The 25,442-nt window shown below is 41.9% G+C and overlaps 1 protein-coding gene across 15 annotated transcripts in view; it reads left to right on the top strand.

Moving 5' to 3' along the window:
• The window catches only part of SCML2 (Scm polycomb group protein like 2), a 188,776-nt gene that overhangs the window by 117,320 nt on the left and 46,014 nt on the right, over positions 1-25,442 (top strand). For 10 of the 15 annotated variants that reach the window (XM_039490044.1, XM_039489961.1, XM_039490029.1 and 7 more), the window contains 5 exons: positions 1,512-1,694; positions 8,427-8,540; positions 15,171-15,452; positions 16,219-16,382; positions 21,109-23,509. In XM_039490044.1, coding sequence (XP_039345978.1) covers positions 1,512-1,694; positions 8,427-8,540; positions 15,171-15,452; positions 16,219-16,382; positions 21,109-21,234 — 869 coding nt within the window. In that variant the 3' untranslated portion in view covers positions 21,235-23,509. Of the gene's footprint in view, positions 1-1,511; positions 1,695-8,426; positions 8,541-15,170; positions 15,453-16,218; positions 16,383-21,108; positions 23,510-24,339; positions 24,656-25,442 lie in introns of those variants that run through there. The other 5 variants (XM_039489989.1, XM_039489982.1, XM_039489972.1 and 2 more) reach the window with 3 other exon arrangements.

The raw sequence follows: 25,442 nt of genomic DNA, 5'->3' as shown, positions 1-25,442 counted from the left end.
CAATTTTATATATATATAATATATATATATATATATATTAATAGGGTCTAAATGAGCTGTTACCACTCAAGAAAGACATCTTGGAGTCATTGTGGATAGTTCTCTGAAAACATCCACTCAATGTGCAGCAGCAGTCAAAAAAGCTAACAGAATGTTGGGAATCATTAAGAAAGGGATAGATAATAAGACAGAAAATATATTGCCTGTATGTAAATCCCTGGTGTGCCTACATCTTGAATACTGCATTCAGATGTGGTCATACCATCTCAGAAAAGATATATTGGAATTGGAAAAGGTTCAGAAAAGGGCAACAAAAATTATTAGGGGTATGGAACGGCTTCCCTATCAGGAGGGGTTAATAAGACTGGGACTTTTAAGCTTGGAAAAGAGACGACTAAGGAGGATATGAATGAGGTCTATAAAATCATGACTGGTGTGGAGAAAGTAAATAAGGAAGTGTTATTTACTCCTTCTCATAACACAAGAACTAGGGGTCACCAAATGAAATTAATAGGCAGCAGGTTTAAAACATATAAAAGGAAGTATTTTTTCACACAACACACAGTCAGTCTGTGGAACTCCTTACCAGAGGATGTTGTGAAGGCCAAGACTATAACAGGGTTCAAAAAAGAACAAGATAAATTCATGGAGAATAATCCCATCAATGGCTATTAGCCAGAATGGGCAGGGATGGTGTCCCTAGCCTCTGTTTGCCAGAAGCTGAGAATGGGTGACAGGGGATGGATCACGTGTTAATTACCCGTTCTGTTCATTCCTTCTGAGGCACCTGGCATTGGCCACTGTCAGAAGACAGGATACTGGGCTAGATGGACCTTTGGTCTGACCCAGTATGGCTGTTCTTATGTAACAAATATAAAATAAAGTAAAAGCATATCACCCTTCATGTTATCTAAGATGCATGTAATAAACTGACTTTTAAAGCAACGTAACTACTATTGGTGTTTGTTCTTGGTTTCCTTACGTTGTCAGAGTTCCTACTTAAATAAATGGGAGCTTGACCTGCACAACCACTGCTGGAATGGGTTCTATAATGTTGAATAACACAGCTTCTTAAAATAGCAAGACAGTTACTCCTGGCCGTCACTATAATTGTAACAGGTGACAGTCTGCAACAGATGAGTATGAGCAGTTCATGTTAACAAATGAGGTCCCTCAAAAATCCCCAAGTACTATAAAAGTTTTCTTCTGTTTTATTTCCTGTAAACATTTGACATGTCTTGCTGTTCAATAAGCAAATAACACAGACAATGTTTAATTTCTGTCAGGGGAGCTAATCTGAATTTACACAGGTGTAACTGAGATCAGAATCTGGCCCTTTGAAGGAAAATTTGCTAAATAGTCTCATAAGATGCCAGAACAATTGTTTACCTCTCTTTTTACCTCTACACTGTTTTAATCAAAGCAAGATGTATTATATTTTAGTTAGTGGTGGTGTTATACTCTACTTCCTGGTGTTTGGATGGTGTCTGACATCATCTTCTTACTCACAGCCGCCTTTGATGGGGAGAAACATGCCATCAATCTTCCTTCCGTAAACAGTGCATCATTTGTCCTGCGTTTCTTGGAGAAGCTCTGCCACAGTCTGCAGTGTGATAATCTTTTTAGTAGCCAGCCCTTCAGCCCTTATATGGGAAGTGCACATAGTCCTACAGAGTATGATAGGAACAAACCAGGTAATACTAAATTACACTATTTCTTTTTCAAGTACAACATGTTTTGGCGTGTATGGTTATTTTGTGCAATTCATTTTTTGATATGTCCTCCTACAACTTGAATTGATTGAAATGAGTACAGTGTGGTTCTTAGTAAAATTAGTCCTAGTGTGATGGGGTGATTTAAACCACATGTGGAAAAACTGTATTGTTAAGCAAATTATTTTCTTTAGGCAAACAAGGCAATGTATACATCATCCCACTGTGATGCTGTAGAAGATCTAGTTTAAACTTTACATTTAATCTGCTTGAATTATGTACATATAGTAAAATATATTTAATTCACAGCAGCAAAATATAATTATTACCTGCCTAAAATAAGTTTGCCCTATAAGACTCAATGCAGCCCCCCTCTACCCAACTGAAAGGTGCTTCATACTTTCTCCCTTCTGTGACCATTGCAAAGTTGTTGAGACTACATAGAGTCTATCATAGGTATGGAGAGAAACCAGGATTTATAGATGGCTGGCTGTGGTGGTTTAGGAAATGAGGAACCCATTTCTGCAAGTGAAGAACACAGCACCCCACCCAAAACAGCGCCCCTTACCTTGATTGCAAGGACAAGCATGGTACCCCTGAGGTCTCCTTCTGCACCCAGCTGCTGACTACAGTGTCAACAGTATCCAGGACTTAGCCCATAATGAGACTAAGATAATTATATAGAAAACTGAAGTGAGAGTTGAAATGAAATAATCCTAAAAGTAAAGGAGTAAGACCAGAAAATGATGTAGAAAAAATCTCTCCCTCTCACTCTCTCATAATGAAGGTCACCATCCGAAACGAAAAGCATTAATGTTAGAGATGTTTAGTAGGGCTGTCAGGCGATTAAAACAGTTGCGATTAATTGTACTGTTAATAATAGAATACTATTTATATAAATATTTTTGGATGTTTTCTACATTTTCAAATATTTTGATTTCAATTACAACACAGAATACAAAGTGTACAGTGCTCACTTAATATTTATTTTTGATTAAAATATTTGCACTGCAAAAAAACAAAAGAAATAGTATTTTTCAATTCACCTAATACAAGTACTGTAGTGCAATCTCTAGCACGTAAGTTGAACTTACAAATGTAGAATTATGTACAAAGAATAACTACATTAAAAAACAAAACAATGTAAAACTTCAGAGCCTACGAGTCCACTCAGTCCTACTTCAGCCAGTCGCTCAGACAAACAAGTTTGGTTATAATTTGCAGGAGATAATGCTGCCCGTTTCTTGTTCACATTGTCACCTGAAAATGAGAACCGGTGTTCGTGTGGTACTATTGTAGCCGGCATCACAACATATTTACATGCCAGATGAACTAAAGATTCATATGTCCCTTCATGTTTCAACCACCTTTCCAGAGGACACGCGTCCATGCTGATGATGGGTTCTGCTCAATAAAGATCCAAAGCAGAGCGGACCGACTCATGTTCATTTTCATCATCTGAGTCAGATGCTACCAGCAGAAGGTTGATTTTCTTTTTTGGTGGTTCGGGATCTGTAGTTTCCACGTCGGAGTGTTGCTCTTTTAAGCCTTCTGAAAGCATGCTCTATACCTTGTCACTCTCAGATTTTGGACGGCACTTCAGATTTTTAAAACCTTGGGTCAAATGCCGTAGCTATTTTTAGAAATCTCACATGGTACCTTCTTTGTATTTTTGTCAAATCTGCTGTGAAAGTGTTCTTAAAACAAACGTGCTGGGTCATGATCCAAGACTGCTATAACATGAAATATATGACAGAATGCAGGTAAAACAAACAAGAGATATACAATTCCCCTCCAGTGAGTTCAGTCACAAATTTAATTAACATATAATTTTTTTAATGAGCATCATCAGCATTGAAGCATGTCCTCTGGAATGGTGGCCAAAGCATGAAGGGGCATATGAATGTTTAGCATATCTAGCACGTAAATACCTTGCAATGCCAGCTACAAAAGTGCCATGTGAACGCCTGTTCTCACTTTCAGGTGACATTATGAATAAGAAGCAGGCAGCGTTATCTCCCATAAATGTAAACAAACTTGTACTTGTTCAGCTAATTGCGAAGACAAAGTAGGACTGAGTGGACTTGTAGGCTCTAATGGTTTACATCAGGGGTCGGCAATCTTTCAGAAGTGGTGTGCCGAGTCTTCATTTATTCACTCTAATTTAAGGTTTTGCGTGCCGGTAATACATTTTAATGTTTTTTAGAAGGTCTCTCTACAAGTCTATATATTATATAACTAAACTAAATAAATAAACAAGATGGGTTTTCAAAATGTTTAAGAAGCTTCATTTAAAATTAAATTAAAATGTTGATCTTACGCCGCCAGCCCGCTCAGCCCGCTGCAGGTCTGGGGTTCTGTTCATCTAGGCCGGCAGTGGGCTGGGTGGGGCCTGCGGCCAGGACCCCAGCTGGGAAGGGTCTGGCAGCCAGAACCTCAGACTGGCAGTGGGCTGAGCGGGGCTAGCAGCCGGGACCCCAGACTGGCAGTGGGCTGAGCGGCTCAGCCCACTGTCGCTCAGGGGTTCCATCCGCCGGCTCCTGCCAGCCGGGATCCCGGCTGCCGGACCCGCTCAGCCCGCTGCCAGTCTGGGGTCCCGGCCCTGCCCACATACACTGGGTACCTACCTTCTCCCTGGTTCTGGCCCATTCTCTTCCTCTCTCTGCACTGAGCTGAGGGTGGGAGTGACCGAGCACAGGGCTGGGGGTGAAGGGTCTGGCCAGGAGCTAGAATGAGGGAGGGGGCTCAGGGTTGGGGTGTGGGGGCATGTGGGCAGCTCCCATTTGGTGTGAGGGGTGCAGGTGGGAATGTGAGTGGGGGTGCAGGAGCTCCCATTTGGTGCACAGGGTGGGGGTGGGGATATGCAGGGTGCATGGGATGTGGGGGGGGCTGGAGATGTGTGGGATGCAAGAGTCAGGGCAGAGGGCTAGGCACATGTGAGGGGGATGCAGGTGTCAGGGTAGGGAGGCTGGGTATGTGTGGGGGTGCCAGAGTCAGGGCTGGGGTCATGCGGGGGAGTGAAGGAGGCAGCAGAGGGCTCAGGGCAGGGGCCTGGGGGCATGTGGGGGTGCAGGGCTCAGGGCAGAGGGCTGGGTGACTGCCACTCTCAGAACCCCCAACCCCCCTCACTCCTTGTCCCGACTACCCACTCCTGGGACTCCACCCCCTATCTAAGCCTCCCTGCCCCTTGTCCCCTGACTGCCCCCCTAGGACCCTACCTGTCCCCTGACTGCCCCAACCCTTATCCACACTCCTGCACCCAGACAGAACCCCCTGGACTCCGCATGCCTATCTAACCGCTCCCCGCCCCCTGACAGGACCCCCAGAACTCTGGACCCATACAACGCCCCCCTGCTCGCCCAACCCCTCTCCACACCCCTGCCTCCTGACAGCCCCTCCGAACTCCCAACCCCCCCAGCTCTTTGTCCCTTGACTATCTCCTCCAGAGACCCCCCCCTCCCTAACTGCCTCCCCAGGACCCTCCTTGCTCCCTGTCCCCTGACTGCCCTGACCCCTATCCACCCCCCACCCCCTAACAGACCCCGGGACTCCCATGCCCCATCCAACCCCCCCTGCTCCCTGACTGCCCCCTCCAGAGACCCCCGCCCCTAACCCCCCCCCCGGGCTACCCCACTCCCCCATCCAACCCACCCTGCTCCCTGTCCCCTGACTGCCCTCACCCCTTATCCAACACCCCCCCCCCCCGGACCTGGACCTAGACCCCTTACCATGAGGTTCCCCGCTGATCCGGAGTTCTGCTGCCGCGCGTGCGCAGCGCTCTGAGGGGCGGGGCGGGGCGGGGCGGGGCAGGGCTGGGCTGCGCGAGGCGGTGGGGCTCCGGATGAGCGGGGAGCGTCTTTCCCTCCCCATGGAGCCAAATGCTGTATGCGGTGGCATGGCTCATGGGGAAGAGGGGGAAGGCGGGGGAGGGGCAGACGGGCTTGCTGCGCTCGCCCCGGCGCTCCTGCTCTGGAGCACGGACCCTGCAGCTTGCCATGTCGGCAAGATTTTTAATGGCACACTGGGGTCCCGGCAGGCCCCAGCGTGCCATTAAAAATTGGCTCGCGTGCCATCTTTGGCACGCGTGCCATCGGTTGCCGACTCCTGGTTTACATTGTTTTGTTTTTGAGTGCAGTTGTGTAACAAACAAAAAAAATCTACATTTGTAAACTGCATTTTCATAATAGAGATTGCACTATAGTACTTGTATGAGGTGAATTGAAAAATATTATTTCTTTTGTTTATCATTTTTACAGTGCAAATATTTGTAATAAAAAATAATAAAGTGAGCACTGTACACTTTGTATTCTGTGTTGTAATTGAAATCAATATATTTGAAAATGTAGAAAAACATCCAAAATATTTAATATATTTCAATTGATATTCTATTGTTTAACAGTGCAATTAATCGTGATTAAATTTTTTAATCACAATTAATTTTTTTTAGTTAATCGCGTTGAGTTAATTGCGATCGACTGCCTTAATGTTTAGGTGATTGTACACAGGCAACCAAAGAGAAAGAGAAAAATAGACTAAGAGGCGAAGCTAATCTTCTTCTTCTTCTTGTGCTTGCTCACGTCCATTCCACGTAAGGTGTGCGCACACCGCATGCACAGTTGCCATAAATTTTTCCCTCAGTTGTATCCATTGGGCCAGCTCTAGCACCCTCTGGTGCCATGTGCTCATGTGCTGATATAAGGGGACTGGTTGGCCCCGCATCCTCTCAGTTCCTTCTTACAGCCCGTGATGGTCACTGGAACAAATGATTTTGCCTCGGCAGGGCATTCAATCAGTGGTTCTGTTATTCCCGCCTTTTTTTCCCACATGTTTAGTTACCTTCATTTATTTATTTATTTTACTATTTAGTGTATATGGTTAGATTCCCCCCCCACACACACATGTTTAGCATAGAGGGACATCCTCTACCCATAGGGCCGGGTATGCCCTAGTCTCCAGGCTTCAAATCCTTTGTCTCCTGCAGCAAGCCCAGCTTGAGGACCAGCTTCAACTATGCCCCCTCACAGCATTCCTCCCAAAGGCGGTCTCGCAGTTTCATAGTAATCAGGTTTTTTTTCCTGCCAGTTTTCTTCCAAAAATTGCACAAGAATTCGGAGGAGCAGCATCTCCACACGCTGGATGTTAGGTGTGCCGTGACCCTCTACATTCAGAGGACCAAGCCATTCCATAAATCAATGTAGATCTTTGGGGCAGTAGCAGACAGTATGAAAGGCCTACCAGTTTCCGCTCAGAGAATTTCATCATGGATAATTTTCTGCATTTGTACAGGCTATGAGCAGGTGGGTATCCTATCTCCTGCCATCTTGAAATCCCATTTGATGAATGCTCAGGCTTCATCATCAGCGTTTCTGGCCCAGGTCCCAGTCCAAGACCTCTGCAGAGCAGCAACTTGGTCTATGCAATCACCCAGCGGACAAGACATGATGCCAAGTTTGGTAGAGCAGTGTTGTGATCCACATGTCTGTGAACTCTGACCCCACCTCCTTGAATTCTGCTTGGGATTCACTTAAAATGGAATGAACATGAGCAAGTAGTTGAAGAAAAAAAAAAACGTTACTAACCTTTCCATAACTGTTTTTCGTCAATATGTGTGGCTCATGTCCATTCCACAACCCACCCTATGGCCCCTCTATTGGAGTTAGCTGGCAAGAAGGAACTGAGAGGATGCAGGGCTGGCCAGGACCCTTATACTGGCGCATGAACGCGCAGCCCCAGAGGGTGCTTGAACCGGCCTGACAGATACCTCTGAGGGAAAAATCTCCAGCAACAGTGCATGCCCACCTCACTTGGAATGGACATGAGCAACACATCTCAAAGAACAAGAGTTACAGAAAGGTTAGTAACTGTTTTTACCCTATTCCTGTAGCTCTTGATTTTTGGTTAAATATTTCTAGCCGAAATATAGCTGCCATCTATATGATATATAATAATAATAACAGTGGGTCTCAAAGCGCTTTACAAAGGAGGCCAGTAACATTATCCCCATTTTACAGATGGGAAAAGTGACTTACCCCAGGTCACCCAGCAGAGTTGGGAATAGAACCCAAGTCTCCTGAGTCTCACAGTCCAGTGCTCTAGCCACTAGCTCATAACTGCAAACATTTGATCTGGCTGCAGTCTCAGAAGATTCTTATTAGGGGAGAAACTTGGATGGCTGTATAGAAGCTGCGGTGTTCCTGTGTGCTCCTTTGGAAGTTGGTGTTTTTTCCTTTTATGGAGCTGCTAGTTAAAACCAGCTGTAATCTGACTGTAATTTTGTAAGTTTGGTTAATAAGGTGGAAAAATAGATGCAATATGCCATTAAGCTTCCCTTATCTTGTCTGTCAAGCAAGAAGCTCTGTATTTTGAACTCTCTTCAGGTTGAAGCCAGCTCAAGGCAACTTGGGTGATAACTGTCTGACCCAACTATATTTTAGCCCTGAAAGTTTGTGTGGTGATAACTGAGCCTGCCTGATAAGGTTAAGCTAATAGTAAAATATATTGTCACTGAAGACTTGTGGGTAACGTTTCAAAATGGTGTAAGGTAGTACTGTCTGAGTTGTGCTACAGTCATTCCAAGACACACAATATAGGGAGCAGAATTAAAATCCAGTGAGTGAATACAGCACACATTCACCTCACTTGTATATCTTTCCTCTTTCCCCCAACAATGTTATTAGTTCTGAAATGAAAGACTGTAACTTTTTCTGTTGACAGCAAAAGAGGAAATATCAGAAAACAGAAGTACTAAACGATATTCTCAGGATTCTCCACCCTACACTGCCCCTCTCTCCCCTAAACTCCCCAGACCTGACGCTCACCCATCTGAAGGTAACTTAAGTGTATTTGTTGCATTTTGTCGGAGGGTTATTTATGTTCATAGTATTTCAAATAAAAGAGAAACCAGTACAACTAATTTTGCCTAGCCTTAGCCATCAGCAGTTGACAGAATGCATAGTCACAGTGGTGTGTATGTGTGTAAGTAATTATTGGTGAATGGGCACAAATGTTGCACTTTGAGAGAACTAATGTAGCTTTGGGAGCTTAGGCCTCTAACGCAACTAGCTCTGTTTTGGGAAAGGGTTTAAAGATTCGCCGCAGACCGTTGATGAATGAAGCTGTCTGCTTAATGTGCAACAGCTTACTAAAAAGCCAGTAGGATGCTACATCCCATTAAAATGGGATAGAAAATAAACTACTATAACAACTATATAAAATACACATACTCTCTGCACCGCTAGAGTATTGCACTGTCTGTTGGTAGCCTAACTTGAGTTCAGAAAAGGACAGTGAGGATGGCAGGAGATTTGCAAGGGTTGATTATGAGAGTCAATTAGAGATTTGTGACCTGACTTTTGAGAGGTTCTGAGCTCCTGCAGCTCCCGCTAGCTTCAGTGAGATCTCTGCTCCTCTGCAGATGGAGCCATTATACTATATTTAGAGAGCAAGAGGAGATGAGGATAAATGCTAGGCTTATTTAAGACAGGTCAGTCATTCCTTTTCTAGTCTAATAACAGAAACAAGGGACCTAGAAATTGGTAGCAAATTTAGAATTGATATAAAACGGAGATGACATTTTATACATACAATAAATCTGTGGAATTGAGTCAGACATTTCTAATGGACTTAGAGGAGTCTGGGTATGTACATGAATAAATATAGCACACGTAGCTATACTAAAATAGGGTTGCTCAAACTGGAGCAAACCAAAATGTATGATTCAAAAATAGGCCAGTTAGCTGCAGTATCCAGTAAGGAATCCTGTGCACTCAAAATAAGCGTGATCACTTTCCTATCCCTATTCAATATATAGGTCTAATAACTACATAATACAAGGAAGTTTTAAGAACCAGTAGTTCATTTATTATAAAGTATGGTTGCCTGGATTTCCAAAAAAAAAAAAAAAAAAATGTAGGAAAAATAAATGTGTTGTCATATTTAAGGATCAGAATTTGTGTTGTTTCCCACTCAGCCTTTTAAGGCAGTGTCCTCTACTGAAAATCTGGAGGTAATTTCAGATCTCTCACTCATAGGTTGGTTAGCAAGAAAGACCAAGGATATCTGTTGGAAAGGATCTTCTTTTAGCAATGCTTTTTCTTTCTAATCTGCTCAAAGATATTTCTTCAGGTTTTTGCTATCTGTTCTGTTAGATGACCGTTTCCTTTTTGCAGTCATGGAGGATAATGAAAAAAAGCTGCAACCTAAGTGGCTAACTACTGTAGCCAAGTACATCACTCTAAATCCTGTATTAAGAAGAACCTTTGACTTCTACTCCCAATTCCCAGAGGATCTAAAAGATTTTTCAAATTCTTGTGAAGATCTTCAGGCTAAGACATAAGCCTCTGTTATGCTGAACCATAAGGCCACTTTCCTCAGTTGTAAATAGCCTGCTCCAAACACCAAGGATTCGGAAATAGAACTTCCAACGAGACTTAAGAAAACCTCATGTCTGTGCCTGCTCTCTGTAGCTTATTTCAGATATTCAAAATATCAGAATGGCCAAGAAGACTGTAACTATCAAATACCAAAACTCACTCACATCTCAGACCAAATGACTGCTGGTTAGACAAGGTCTCCTTCAAGTGCAGCCATTACAGCATCCCAGATTCACTGAAAAGTGACAGCCTGCTGGTTGAACAGGAGGATCATGATTTAAAGAGAATTATTCTGAGCTGGTTATATCAACCTGGGATTGAGTGATCAGGAGTTGATTCAGTTTAAATTAAATGGAGGGATAATCAAAGCCAGGTCATCAACTGTGGTTTATTTTAAAAAGGCAGATTTTGGGAAATAAGGAAATTTAGTTAATATCATCAACTGGACTGGTGAGTTCAAGGATCTAAAAGTAGTGGAGGCTTGGAATTTCTTTAAACAAATATACAAAAACTATCTGCAATTTGCATCCCAAGCAAAGAGAAAAATCTTGTACGGGAAGCCCCCAGACCAACTGGATGAGAAACCACCCCAAAAAGGTTATTAGGAATAAGCAGAGACCCTACAGGGAATGGAAAAGGGGATCGATTAGCATAGACAGCTATATCTTGGAGGTTAAAAATGTAGGAATAAAGTGAGAATTGCTAGGTCTAGCTTAATTAGCCCTTGCTCAGAAAATTAAAATAAATAAGCAGAGGTTTTTTAGTTATATAAATTAAAAGTGGGTAAGGATGGATGAGGTTGGGCTGCTATGGAGTGTGCATGGGGAGAAGATTAAAGATAATCTAGGTAAGGCCCAAAACCAAAATGAAACTTTGCCTTGGTTTTCAGTCTGGATGATAATAAGGATCATGAAGGCAGTATGGCTGATGGAAATAAGTGTATGGGAACTACCATGTCTGAAGTGGAAGAAAAACTTGAACATCTTTAATGTACTCAAATCAGAGAGGACTGGATAATGTCCATCCCAGAATACTGAAAACTGGCACATGATATTGCTAGTCCAGTAGCAAGGATTTTTAATAAATCTATCTATTTAGGGGTAGTACCATATGACTAGAAAATAGCTAATGTTTAAGGGGTGGGGGAGTGAAGGGATTGGGCAATTTTAGACCTGTTAGTCTGACCTCAGTTGTATGCAACGCTTTAGAAAAAATTGTGAAGCAAAGAATAATTAAATACATAGAGGTAAAGGGGAAGTAATGTGACACGGTTTACCAAAGGTAGGTCATGCCAGACTGATCTGATTTTCTCCTTTGAGAAGATAACTAATTATTTTAGATAAGGGAAATTCAGTGTACTCATCCTCCAAATTCCTTTTATCTGAAAATTCTAATGATCTGAATCCACCGTGTGTCCCCCAGGCGGCCCTACTGAGCACAAGGAGTACATCCACAATAACAGAATATGGCAGTGATAGCCTTCTGCTTAAAGAAATTCCCCTCTGCGAACAGCATCCACTTACTAGGGAAGTGCAAGGGTGGAGAAAGCTAATGTAGAGCAATGTGTCTGAATCACATGGTTGCATAGCTGCAACACTGTATCCAGTTCAAAGTGCAGTCCATGTAACCCACCCTATCCACAAGGGCATTGCTAGTCTGCACTCCTCTCCCATCACAGAGCCCCACGGTGTGGGACACAGCCCTTCCCAGTGATCAGCAGGGCGAGGGTCTTGCCAGCATCACAGTCACCACTCGGGCCATGTCTAGCCACAGCCCAGAGCAGGCAGCCTGGGCCCTGGGACAGCCATAGGGCAGGTGGGTGTGCAGGAGAAGATCTGACACGGTGTTGCCTTTCATTGGCTCATAACCTGGAAGGGTAACAACAGTAGCCAGTCAGGCAAAACAGTGCCCCAGCGTGACTCTTCAGCCCCCACTTCCCAGCTGTACCCAGACCTTTACTGCCTTCCAGCCTGCAGCAGGAATCCAGCTCACAATAACACTTCCGTTTATCTGAGTGCCTGTTTATACAAATGTTTCCCCACAGTTTGTCTTATATCCCTATAATCTCATGCTTCAGTGTCTCAGATGGTCACCTGCAGGGGTCAGGAAGAGATTTTTTTGCCCCAGCGTACTCTGGATTGTTTTGGCTCCTTCCTCTGAAGCATCAGAGATGGCCATAACTGGAGATGGGACTCTGGATGGGGTGGGCTGGTGTGCTAGGATGGTACGGAGCATTCTTTCTCTCTCAGATGCTGGGCTGGCTAATTCTTGCCTGCATACTCAGAGTCTAACTAATTGCCATATGTGGGGTCAGGAATGAATTTTCCCCAGGTCAGATTGGCATTGATCTTGGGGTGGGGGGATTGCCTTCCTGTGCAGTTTGCCGGGATCATCTGGTTATAGCTCTTTTAATCCATTCCCTGCCATTGTGGAGGCGTTGGTGCACCTCCTACCTCTCCCTCTGGCACATAATAGTTTAGTCTCCTGTAGGCTGTAATACTTTGGACTAATTTTGGTTGCTGGGTTTAGTGTGTGGGTGCTGAGTGGTGTTGCTGGCCTGTGATACACAGGATGTCAGACTAGATGATCTGGTAGCACTTCAGGCCTTAAATTCTTAAATTCTGACTTCTATGAATTTCCTACCTTGCATATGTGAATCCAAGGCCTATTTTAGGAGAGATTCAAATCCCTAATATCTTGAAAAGAAAAAAATCTCAATATCCTGAGATTTATATCTAAATTGATTCTCAAACTCTTCTATTCAGCATTTATATATTCATTTATGATTCCCCCCTCCCTTTTTTTTTTACTTCCCAGACTGAAACTTCCAGCAATGTCTCATTTTCTAGCTTCTCCTGTTTTTTTCAAGTCCTCTGATTTTTTTTTATTGCTAATCATTGACTACACATCTTGAAGACTCTCTGAACTTTTGTGTAGAGTGAGGTTACTATTGGTTTTCAGTTCAGTGATGTTTTAAATTGGAAAACTTAAAGGGGTAGGGATATATTATATGTGGGCCTCAGTAGCCAAGAGGAGGATGTTTTCACCTTTTGACATGGATGCATGTCTAGCAGACTTTTTAATCTCTTGCACAGTGATAATTTTCATATTAGTCCAGTTATGGAAAGTCTAATCTTTTAAGGCCTGAACCAATCTTACTCAATATTTGTGACAGAAAGTTGGTGTTCTAAGCAGAGGTAACCAAATACACAGCCCTTGAAACCCTTCTTTCTTCATTTAGCAATTGGGTCATGTCAGCAAGAAGGATTTATTAATTAATTGCTTAAACCATAGAGAGAATTGCTTATTTCTTATTTTCCTTCAGGATTATGTTAAAATAATCACTGCTAAAATAAACCCAGTGCTTCCAGATCTCAAGAATACTTCTAAACCAAGTTTCGACACAGAGTGCATCTGGCATATGGTAGACCTCTAAAGCCATATGTGAAAACATCACAAGTTTTCAGGAAAACGGTTCTTTTACCATCATTTTAATTCCAGATCTTGGTGTGATGCAGGAAATAAATGAAAGCTACAATTGCTAGAAGAGTAAAGAGCATGCGTTTTAGAAGCATATTTCACAGCAGTTATCAGTCTTTCTCCAAAAGAGTAAAGACTGCATCATGGGTATATATGATGTACACATATACTGAAAAGATTTGCAGGGTGGCAGGATGGGTTTAGCATTTGCACTTTCATGAGCAAGTGTAATATATATATTTTTTGCTCCCAGAGATGCTGCTTTTGGCAGGTGGTTACTCTATGCTGGGATCTCAACGTAGTTTTCTTTGAAGTGGAAAGTTTTTCTTAATTTTATTCATCATTACTCCCTTCTTTTGTCTTTCTCAGTGCTAGATGTTTGTCTAACGTGAGCAGAGAGAGATTATTGCTAAAAAATGGAACCATTTCTTGCCAACTAATTTCTTTTTTTCTCAAATAGCATATTGACCAATCCAGGCCATACTTTAATCAGAATATATTATTAGTCTTCAACAGTCCTGATTTAAAAAAACCTGAAACAGACCAAACGCTCAGGCCTTATAGGCAGGTGGAAGGACTTTGTTATGTTGCTGTATAGCAACAACCTTTAGCTAACTCAAAAGCAGTATGGCTAAGCTCTGCATTCAGTCCTGTGAAGCATCCAAGTGGAGTTAGAGAATATGTTTTAAAGACTAGAGATTAGCTGATAAACACTTCCCTTTTCAAGTTTTATCAAAGAATTGTTACCTCTTTCTTAAGCCAGAATGTATTTAATTGAGTTGTTTCATTTATATTTTCATATCCAGAGAAGAATTGCCTGCATGTAAGTGGAGTACAGTGGTCAGTATTTCTTAATAATCAACACAGCAGTATCTGAAATACCAGGATTTTCCTCAATACAGGAAATAATTGTGGCAACTGTTTGCAGTCTATTGACTTCATAAAGAGGGCCATTGTATCTGAAGATAGTATGATCTATAGATACACAATTGCACACTTGTTTATAATTAGAAGTTGATGGTTCTCTTTTTGTTTAGACTAGGCAAATTAAATATTACACAGTAGGTTTATCTTTTATTCATATTAAAAATCTCTTACAGGATAAACATAACACAGGCTTAATGGCTGCACTTTAGAAAAAATGTTTAAACCGTGGATATGCTTCCTTGGTGATGATGTGTATGCCTATAACTGCAAATATATTGATATTACCTTCAGATAATTCTTAGAGAATCAACTCTCCCCCTTTGTTGATAATATAGTTTTGTTTTGTATAGAATGAAATGACAGCGAAATTAAATATTGAAAATTCATATATTTTATATGATCCAAAGTAACCATCAAGCTCTCATCAAAGTCTACAATAATCAGTTTCTTTTTTTTACAGATGTAACTTTAAATGTATTTTAGGAACTTCCTACTGACTACTTTTACTTAATAAGAGAAGGAGAATGGTGCTAGTTGTATTTGGTGCTTGCTTTATGGCTTGTTGACAGGCTTAAAATTGTAGTTAGTGTTAAAAATAAGTAGCATGGAATTAAATAACAAGGTTACAAAAATCTAACATGTTGAACAGATCAGTATTTGTATTACTCATATTGTGTAGCAGAAACATTGCCAACTGAAGAAAATGGCACTCCCAAAGAACACCGATTTTCTGAGGACTCTATGGATTCCGCACTCAATTCAGTAAATCCTTCAAGCCCAACCCGCCGAAATTCCACTGAATATCGTATCTCAGGGAGTGCAGCATATTACAGGAATTCCCTTCAGCCAGTGACTGCTGCTTCAAACTCAGCCCCAATCCTACACAGGCTGTCATCAAGCGCTGCTGGGAACAGCAGTTACTATGAAGTCAGTAGGAATCGAATGCAGAGGAGGATTGAAGGTATGGCATACACTTAACCTTTTAAAATATGTGCTTTGCTAACCTACTTTTTAGTAGTATGCAAAGTCAGTGGGTTATGAATTATGAAGCAAAGTGTTTTGACATCCAAGACTTCACATAAGGAGTCAGACTTTGCCAAACATGTCAGACCATCTAATGTGATTTCAGAATACAGAGTTTAAGCTTGTTAACTCTAATACTGTACAAGGCAGAGAAATCCTGCATATGATTTTTTACTCTGCTAGCTATCAAAGACCCTGCAGCCTGCCTGGTTGGGCAGTGCTGGTTACAGCTCCTTCTTCAGCTTCTCAAGTACTGCTGCCAAGTTGGATGAAGGGTCACTGAAATTTGCAGCCAGGGGTTCCCTTCCCTCAGGGAGCACTGCATTCCTGCACAGCATTCCCAGCTGCTGGTGTCTTGGGAGCTAGGAACCAAATGTCTCAAACTGATCCATAGTGCTAACACTTATGCCATTGTGTGTATCTGCAGTTGTAGAAGTCATCTGAATGCAAATTCATGCTGTGACCCAAATAGAACATCTTGGTGACTTTTTAGAAGGAAAATCAAATATTTTTCATTTTAATAAATTGTAAACGAATTTGAGTGATCTTAGCCAGGTTGATACACTGGTAGAAGAGAGAGGACAGCTACAAATACAGGACACTAACAATGTCCTATTTTTCCATTCACTTGAGTCTGCAAGGATGCGTTTTTACTACATTGACACTTACAACATTTCTCCCTTTGCCAATGTTTTACATTTAAGCTGCAAGTTCTACAACAGGTCCTGATCTCAGTGCACTAAAAAGGGAACCCTCACGAGTACCAAATAAGGATCCTTCTACCTGGTCAATAGATGAAGTAATGCGATTTGTGAAAGAAGCTGATCCTCAGGCATTAGCACCCCATGCAGAACTCTTCAGGAGACATGTATGATATTTTCTATTTCTATTCTGCTAGACTTGAGCACATTACTGATCTGCGCAGGAAGTTTTTGTGAGTTTCCCTGCTGTTGTTGCATTTGAAATGAAAGGTGGAACAGATGCTACCCACATATAAATTCATGAGAGATGATTTTCTTTCTCTAGAAAGCATCATCCAGCTTTGCTAAGCCTGGGCGCCATTTACTTGCTCTATGCAGTGAATTTGTTAGAATGCTCTAAACAACTGTTGCTTAGGCCATGTTTACAGTACTTGTGCTACCGTGGTACAGCTACGTTGCCATAGCTATGCTGCTGTAGTGTAGTAGTGTAGGTGCTTCCTGCAGTGAGAGAATGGGTTTGTCCATTGCTGTAGGAATTCCACTTTCCTGAGTGATGGTAGCAAGTTTGACGGAAACATTCTTCTGTCAGTCTATCTGTGTCTACACCAGGGGTTAGGTCTGCACAGCTATGGCGCTCAAAAGGCAAAAGCAGGACGTATGCAGGAGCCCTGCTCCCCTCTATGGGCCTGCCCTGCCCCTTGCTCCTCCTCTTCCTCCCCAAGGCCCAGCACCCTTCTCCTACTTTTCTCCTGAGCTTCCACACTCTGCTCCTCTCTCCACCGAAGCCCTGCCCCTGGCCAGGCCAAAAGCCAGAGCTGGTCAGTAGTAAGAGCCACCCAGGGAGCCCCAGACCCTCCACTTGCCCATGGCAGCATGCCCAGGGGGCAGGGACACAGCCTCCCCTAACTTGGCCCTCCATACGATTTCTGAAACCCGATGTGGCCCTCAGGCCAAAAAGTTTGCCTGCCCTTAGGCTAGGGGCTGCTGTCAGGCACCCAGGGCAGGTGATAGGTCTGGGCTCCCTGGACAGCTCTTACTCCTGCCTGTCTCCAGCTTCTGGCCTGGCCAGGGCCAGGGCCTTGGGGGAGAGAAGAAGCAGGGGGCGTGGCCTCGTGGCGAGGGGGTCAAGGTCCACATGGGCCCTCCCACTGGAAAGAGGCTGGCGCTGTTCCTGAGCCTTAGGCAGGTGTGGAGCAGCACCGCAGGGAATCCGGGACAAATGCTGTCCTGGAGTCATTCTGCCCAGGACCAGGACTTGCATTCTGCATTCCTGAACTGTCCTGCCCAGTTTGGCACGAGAAGTCACGCTAGCTCAAGAGTATGAATTGTTCACACTCCTTGAGGACCATAGCTTTGTCAGCCTAATTTCTAAGTATAGACCCAGCCTTACTAGCTATACAATGAGTACGGTGTTCCCTGGTGTCCCATCATCTGAGGGCCACAAGGACTTCCATCCACGGTATTTCTAGAGATAGTAACTGTAGCTTCTTCTTTGAGTGATGGTCCCTATTCTGTTCCACTGTGAGTTACTCGTGTACCCATCGCTGGAGAATTAGAAAGTATTGTCTGCTGGTCTGCACATGTTCCCTGGCTCACCTCATGTCTCTGACCGAGAGGATAAAGGGCAGGCAGACCAAACGCCTCTCCAGTTCCTTCTCACTGCTGCACAGTTTGAGTCAGAACCTTTAGAGTCTGCAGCTTTGTCTTCAGCCTACAAAATAAGAATCATCTAGTTTGCAAATAGTTTGACAGTTTTAATAGTTTTTACTGTTTAGCATTAGATTAGTCTCCTGGGGGGACCCCCTCCCTGGTACCTCATTCAAGTACCGGACTATGTCCAGGACTCCAGGCTTCAAACTGTGTGCTTCCTGCCCATGATCCTTCTTGATCAGTGATGACCACCAGCACTACCTGCACTGCCTTGGGGAAGCTAACATGGCGGCAAGGTGCAGTACTTGCTGATCATTTCCCAGCCATACCCAAGAAGGGTGGGAAGTTCGTCTGCACAAATACTTCATGGAGAAAGCCATGAGACCCCAATCAGATCCAGGCCAGGGAATGCCCCCATACATTGGCCTGACTCAGCAAGGAGCATGCCTCCTACTGCAAAGTCTGACTCTGGTGTGGGACAGCCAAGAAGCACTCTCATAAACATGAAACCTAGGCTTCTCAAAGTCCACTTCAGAGAAGTCTGACTCTGCCGTAAGCAAGCTTACCAGCTCGGCCCGTGAGGAGTTAGGGCATACTAAGTGCCAGAAGCACAACAAGAAAGCCCATAAACTCTGGGCTCCATCAGTACCAGACTGTGTTCTGTTGGTACCATCATTCCTGGCTCCTACCAAACCCTGGGATCTGTGGACACTGACAAAGTCTGATCACTTGCAACTGGAGTTTCTTTGAGATTTACAGTCCCTATCTGTATTCCACTTCTCGCCCTCCTGCCCCTCTGCTTTGGATCTTATCTGATTCGCGGTAATAGAGAAGGAACTGGAGAGGCGGCGAGTCTGCCTTTCCCTTTTTCCCCTCAGTTGGAGATGAGCCAGGGCACATGCACAGACCAAGGGACAGTACTTTCAAATTCTCCAGCTCCGGGCGCGTAGTGTGCATGTGTAACAATGGAATACAGATAGGAACCACACATCTAGAAGGATCTCCCAGTAACCACCTTTTTCAGAGGGATCTTCATTCATGACTTTGGACACCTGGGGCCACTTAGACACCACATATCGTATATACTCATTCATAAGCTGAATATTTTTGGTAAAAAAGTGACACATCAAAGAGCGGGGGTTGGCTTATTAACAGCTCTACACCAAAATTTGATGATTTTTAAGTCTATGGAATCATTGAATTGAATATCTAATACAGGGATCGGCAACTTTTGGCACGCGGCCTGCCAGAGTAAGCACCCTATTGGGCCGGGCCAGTTTGTATACCTGCCGCATCCGCAGGTTCGGCCACTTGCGGCTCCCACTGGCCGCGGTTCACTGTTCCAGGCCAATGGGGGTGGCGGGAAGCGGTGCAGGCCACAGGATGTGCTGGCTGCCGCTCCCTGCCACCCCCATTAGCCTGGAGCAGCAAACTGCAGCCAGTGGGAGCCACGATCGGCCAAACCTGCGGACGTGGCAGGTATACAAACTGGCCCGGCCCGCCAGGGTGCTTACCCTGGTGGGCCGCGTGCCAAAGATTGCTGATCCCTGATCTAATACATTGTAGTTGTGTTTACCTGGAGCGCTTGCAGGCATGGAGCCCTTCAGCTCCCTGTGGCTGTGGTTCATCGTTCTCAGCCAATGGGAACTGCGGGAAGTGGTGCGCCATTTCCCGTAGTTCCCATTGGCTGGGAATGGCGAACTGCGGCCACAGGGAGCTGAGGGGCTCCATGCCTGCAGACTCTCCAAGTAAACAAAATGTCCCGACCCCCCAGTGGCTTACCCTGACAGGCCAGGAGCCAAAGTTTTCCAACCCCTGAAATATAAGGTCGGCTTTTGAAAGGGTCATACAGTTTTTGCTATTTTTACCTATCCGTTTTGGGGGGTCAGCTTATAAACGAACGGGCTAATGAATGAGTATATATGGTATGCTCCCTCCCCAGGATAGAGCTTTTCTGATATCCCAGGATAGCTGATCCTTAATATTAACAGTCAAATGCATTTAGACAACACAGTTTTATTAGGAGAGAGAAGAAAGATGAAAAGCATTTACCTGGTTTGATCTAGCCAAGATGGTGCACATCTTCACTAGAACTAGCTAGATGATATATTTAGGAAGGTCAAAAGTTAGTAGCTCTAACTGTGCATGTCGGTCCCTGTATACTCCTTTCATTCTGCCTCATTTTCCTTTTACTGTGTGGATTACATGATGGGCTGCCTAATAGAGAACTACTGTCATCTCAAAATGGCAGTGTCCCCACCAAGAAGTGTATGGCTTTTTTTTTTTTATTGTGGACCCAACGAGCTAGAGTCTTTACTGCCTTATGTATTCCTTTACACCTGGGCAAAATGGGTGTAAAATGGTAACATTTCGCATTCACTCTGCACCAGTTCGTAACAAAAATTCATTTAAGTTTGGAGGAAACTAGTTCCAAAGGAAACTTCAAGATACTGAAATATAGATCGATAGATGTAAAAAACCAAAACCACCTCCTCTTCTTGGTTTTTCTGGACATTTTTGGAATAGGGATCAAATTTCATAGTATTTTTCAGCCTATTTTATTTTTTTTAAAAAAAGTGGTTTCAGTATGCAATTTTAGGGAAATATTTGCTGAATTGCCAATACTATGTAGAGCTTTTAATAACTTAGGCCTGTCCAACTTCAACAGCTTCTTTCAAGGCAGTGGAAATCTGTTCAGTTGTCCTTGCTCTTGATCCTAATATTCCATCTGGTTTAGGCTGGACAATCTGTCTTGTGTCACAGACCTAGATGATGTATAACTCCCTTCCTCTGTGTGGGAGTGTGGGGGTGGGTGTTTGCATGCATACCAGAGTCTCTCTACAGCTGTTTTCAAGGTTCAGTGCAAGGCCTCAGTGTTTGGGTCATTTCATCTTTGACTAGAGAGGCCTCTCTTCTTTAGCAGCTCTTCCTTTCCGGATTTTCCTCTTGGGCCAGTTACCTTTGTTTTGGTTACAGTATCTGGTTTTCTCCCATTCCTTTTATTATTGACTTGTGCATTCTCTCAAGTGCCTATCAAAAGGTGCCTTAGAAAACACTAAAATAAATATTTAAATAAAAATCAGTTTGGTTTTAATAGCCATCAGAGGTATTAAATTATAGTAAATTACTGTTTTATATACTCTACATAAAGTTTTACTATGGTATAAACTAATACAATGTACTTTTTGATTTTACCATGTAACCTGTTAAAGCAGTTGTGTGTTGTATTTATTCCTTCTGTAGGAAATTGATGGAAAGGCACTACTGTTACTAAGGAGCGATATGATAATGAAATATATGGGACTGAAGTTGGGGCCAGCATTAAAGCTATGCTACCATATTGAAAGACTTAAACAAGGAAAGTACTAGCCGGTGGAGACACAGTAATGTACGTATTCATATCAGACTTAATTCTCAGGTTCACAGAAATGTTCTTTATTTAAGAATATTTTGTCATTATAAACTGTCTTCAGTTTGCAAAGTTTCCTCTCAAGTGAAAAGGACTGTTACATCCTAGTATTCTAAACTGTTTTAGAAACGTAACACAAAAAGCCAATTGCTGTGTGTTTTTTAAAAAGCAATGCTTTCATGAGTACTAACTTCACACAGAGTGCTGAGAAATCCATTCTCTGCTACAGACTTCAATTGACACATTCACATTCAGAACCAAAACAGCTTAATCCCAAAGGAGAAAAACAGAATCAGGTGTTTGATAACTTTTACAGGGGTGGCTGTAAAACTTTACATTATAAGAAAATTTTAAAGAAGCAACAGTAGACTTCATCTCTTTAGTGAATACGCTTTGTCTGGTGCTCCAGAAAAGTAATATTCATCTAAATTATGCTATACAGATTTCCATAAAGGGAATAGCCATATGAATTGTTTGAGTTGTGTGTTTTTAATACAATTATAAGCTTTTATAAAGTGTGGTTAACAGTTCTCTGGTGAATTATGAGGACAAATGTACAGTATGTTGTCAATTTATGCAAGGGGGCATTTTCTTGGCCATTTTAAACAGCCAACTGTTCTGGGGTGAACAGACTTCCAAATTTCTGTGGAACAGAAGACCCGCATTTTAAACATTCCATCTTTTTGCTGAACTTGGCATGGATATTTGTATTCATGCTTATGTGTATATATATGTGTGTGCGAGTGTGGTACATACATATATACTGTACATATGTATTCAGTTTTTTAAAAATGTGTTTAAAATATACTTTGCACTGTGACAGAGATAATGAGAAACTGTACAGTTCAATTTTTTTTTACCAGTAAATTTTTTGTGTACTTCTATATTCATTAGCACCTGTCCACTTTGCTTTCCATTCCTGGGGGGTAAGGAACAATCAATGGATGGGTGGATTCATACAGGAGAGTGCCCTGTACTATGCAAAACTCCCAGTTACTCATTACTTAGCTCTGAGCCATTTATTCTGGTATGGTTTCTGGAAATACGCATTTTGGTTCTGATGTTTCTTGTTTTTTTACTTCTTTAATTTAAATATTTCACTTGTCATGAAGAAGTGGTACTCATACTAATATTCTTATTTTGCATAAAACTTGGTGCTGTTTATATAAGCTACAGAAGTGAGTGTTGATGATAAAACAGCTTGCTATCACTGCCAATAAAATATACATCAGGGACAAGAAATGTACATTTTCTGTGTAGGAAATCGAATGTACTGTATGTAGTGCAAGTGAGAATAAAGAACTATTTACTAGGGAAGATGTAGTCCTAAAAGGATAGGTTTTATTATATTTCTTATTGTCTTTTTATATATGAAAGCTTCTAGTAAAAAATGTGTATTTTTTACAAATTTCTTGTTTGAAAATGCCTTGCTTATTGCTAGTTTAATATTCCTCAGGTTTTAGCAGAAATACTGCAAAATCATATTTTGTAGTTCTCAGATTTCCAAGTAGTCATTTAAATAACTGCAACACAATTTTAATTTAGAAGTTCATTTGTCTTTGAGGATTGTTTTGTTCTGCTATCACAAAACATTTGACACTAAGGGTTATGTGGTTTGGTTTACTTTACATATCCTTTGTCCACATGTGTGTTTAGATGAACAGCACACACATGCCTGCTTTATATCTAGAAAAGGGCAAAACAATGATGGAGAAATATCTAGTATATTGGATATATATTGCTTATGCCACACTTCATCAATATGTTAAGCATTATGCTGACTTTTTAATGTGAATGAGAAACAACACTCATAAAATTGCATTGGAAGTAATTTGGTCTGAAACTATATTATTGCATTGTCCAAATTGTTGGTATAAATAAAATTAAGATGTTTATGTTGTCTGTTTTCTACAACATCCACATAGAACAATGAGGTTGTAGCCTCTTTTTCATATACTCCATGGCAGTGGTATAATATTTGTACAAAGTTTGTGTGCACATATGTGCACATGAAAAGCTAGAATGTCATAGTACTAGAGTTTCACATTGTATTATAGCATGAGATCCAAGCCGTGTAACAGAATATATTTTTAATTGTTTATTTTCAACTGGATGTTCTTATCTAAAATAATTTAAAAAAAAATTTCAGTGTTATAATTGTCCATTTTGTTTGACATTGTAGATATACTCCTGCTTCAGCTAAAGTTTGTGCAGACATCATAGTTTGCTATATTATCCAGCATTTTGCAGAACTTGGCAGTTCATGTAAACTTCTGATGTAAAGTTTTTTTATTACAGGAATATAACCTTGCAACATCTGCTTATCAAAAGCAATTAATATATGAACTTAGATGGATCTGTGTTTTTGAAAGATTTGTGATGTATACAGTATCTTGCTGCTCGTATGATTCACAAAATTTCCACACAAATATCCATTAATTTGAAAGGGACAGGAGACCCCTACGAACCTCTTGTATGATCAGGCACTATTTATATATATTTTTTTCTTTTCAAAATCTTGAATGTTGAGAAGTGTAGAGTAGAATATTTTCCTTTCAGTTTAATGGCTGCCTTGATAGAATCTGGTTCATAACTGGTACACCAAGTTCATTGTATAAGAATCCTTTGGATTTATGCTTGTGTTTCATCTTATATATAAATATATACTGGAATCTGGGCTATGCTTAAAAATGCAGTTAAAAAACATACAGACAGACTGCATACATAAATTAAACCAGATTCTAGCCTTTAAGTTTCAAGTGACAGGACATGGATTTAATTGTGGCTATGGTTTCCACAGGGATCTATTAAATGCAAAAGGCTTGCATTTGGTATGTATTCTGACGGGGCTCAATTTGATCACCAGTGCTCCCAAGGCCTTCTGTTGAAATTGTGGGTGTTCATCACTTCTGAATCTGGCTCATTGTTCTTCCAATACACACTGCCCATACTTGTGTCCTGTGTCTAAGCAAAGACCGAAGTATTTAAGTCAAATGTTTTAATATCAACTAACATAGACCTCAATTACAAATTAATGTACTTCAGATTTTATTACCGTTACACAGTAATGCTGTTACACAGAAGTCTATTGTTCTGATGCCAGCACTGAACAATCAGCTTGCAATTTGGAAGTAACTTAATCAAGTGAATAGCAACTTCAAAGCAAAACATGGACAGGAAAACTACAGAAGTTGGGATCCAGCTAAAATAATCAAGAGGTGGTTCGAATTCAGTCTCTCAAAATATATTGATTACATGCAAAAAGGAGGAGTATACATGGAATGTGTTCTCTGCTGCTAGCATGGTTTTGTGACTGATCGTTCCTATAATTCTTTCTTTTCTAGTTCCTCTTGCTGTTATAAGGCAGCAATATAAGTTTTATATAGGACTCTGTAAATATTTATTTAACCTAAAATTAAAAATTAACCCCTTGACATTAAGTTTATTAATGCTCTTATTATTTTTTTTAGAATAGCATCTCTAACTAGTCTTGTAACTCTTGTGGCAGAATAATGATGTGGTTTAACAGAAATGAAAGAGTTATCTAAGACAAGGCTCCTCAATCGTTGTGATTGACGTGGTTACAACTGCAACACGTTAATTACAAATAACTAAACTATTACAGTACGTTGCTGGAATAGACCAAAACTCAGCAGCACATTATATAAACTGTGATTTGGATGAATACAGTGGGGAGGTGGGTTGTTTTTAGTAAGGGCACTTAATTATTTATTAATGGGAGAAGGATATATTTGCTCAGGAATATCACCTTGAATGCTCATGACATTAAAAAACACTGCTTCCCTCCCCCCCCCCCCCCCATTATTTATAAACAAAAGCTCCCTGGATGCATGCTAATCTTGCTGGAGCTGAGATTGGTGCATGGGACATTCAAAATTCATGCCTGAAGGCTCCTTAAAATAATTCCAGTAATCTTATGTAAGATTAGGAATCACATTATCTGGGTGATTCCTGCAAAGGTATGATGGAGGCTTGAGTAAGAACCTACAGATGTTGGCCCATTTACCAGGGGATTATTTGTGTGTTCTTTATTTTGGGTGTGGGATGACTTGGTTGCGGGGTTCTTAAATGCTTTCATAGGGTGGACTGCATCTGAATAGTTTTTGTCATTCACATTCTCCCAGGCCACCCAACCCACTTTGCATAA

The sequence above is a fragment of the Mauremys reevesii genome, linkage group 1 (genome assembly GCF_016161935.1).
Source record: "Mauremys reevesii isolate NIE-2019 linkage group 1, ASM1616193v1, whole genome shotgun sequence".
NCBI lineage: Eukaryota > Metazoa > Chordata > Testudines > Geoemydidae > Mauremys > Mauremys reevesii.
The sequence above is the reverse complement of the archived record's forward strand: the minus strand, read 5'-3'. Positions and strand labels throughout refer to the sequence as shown.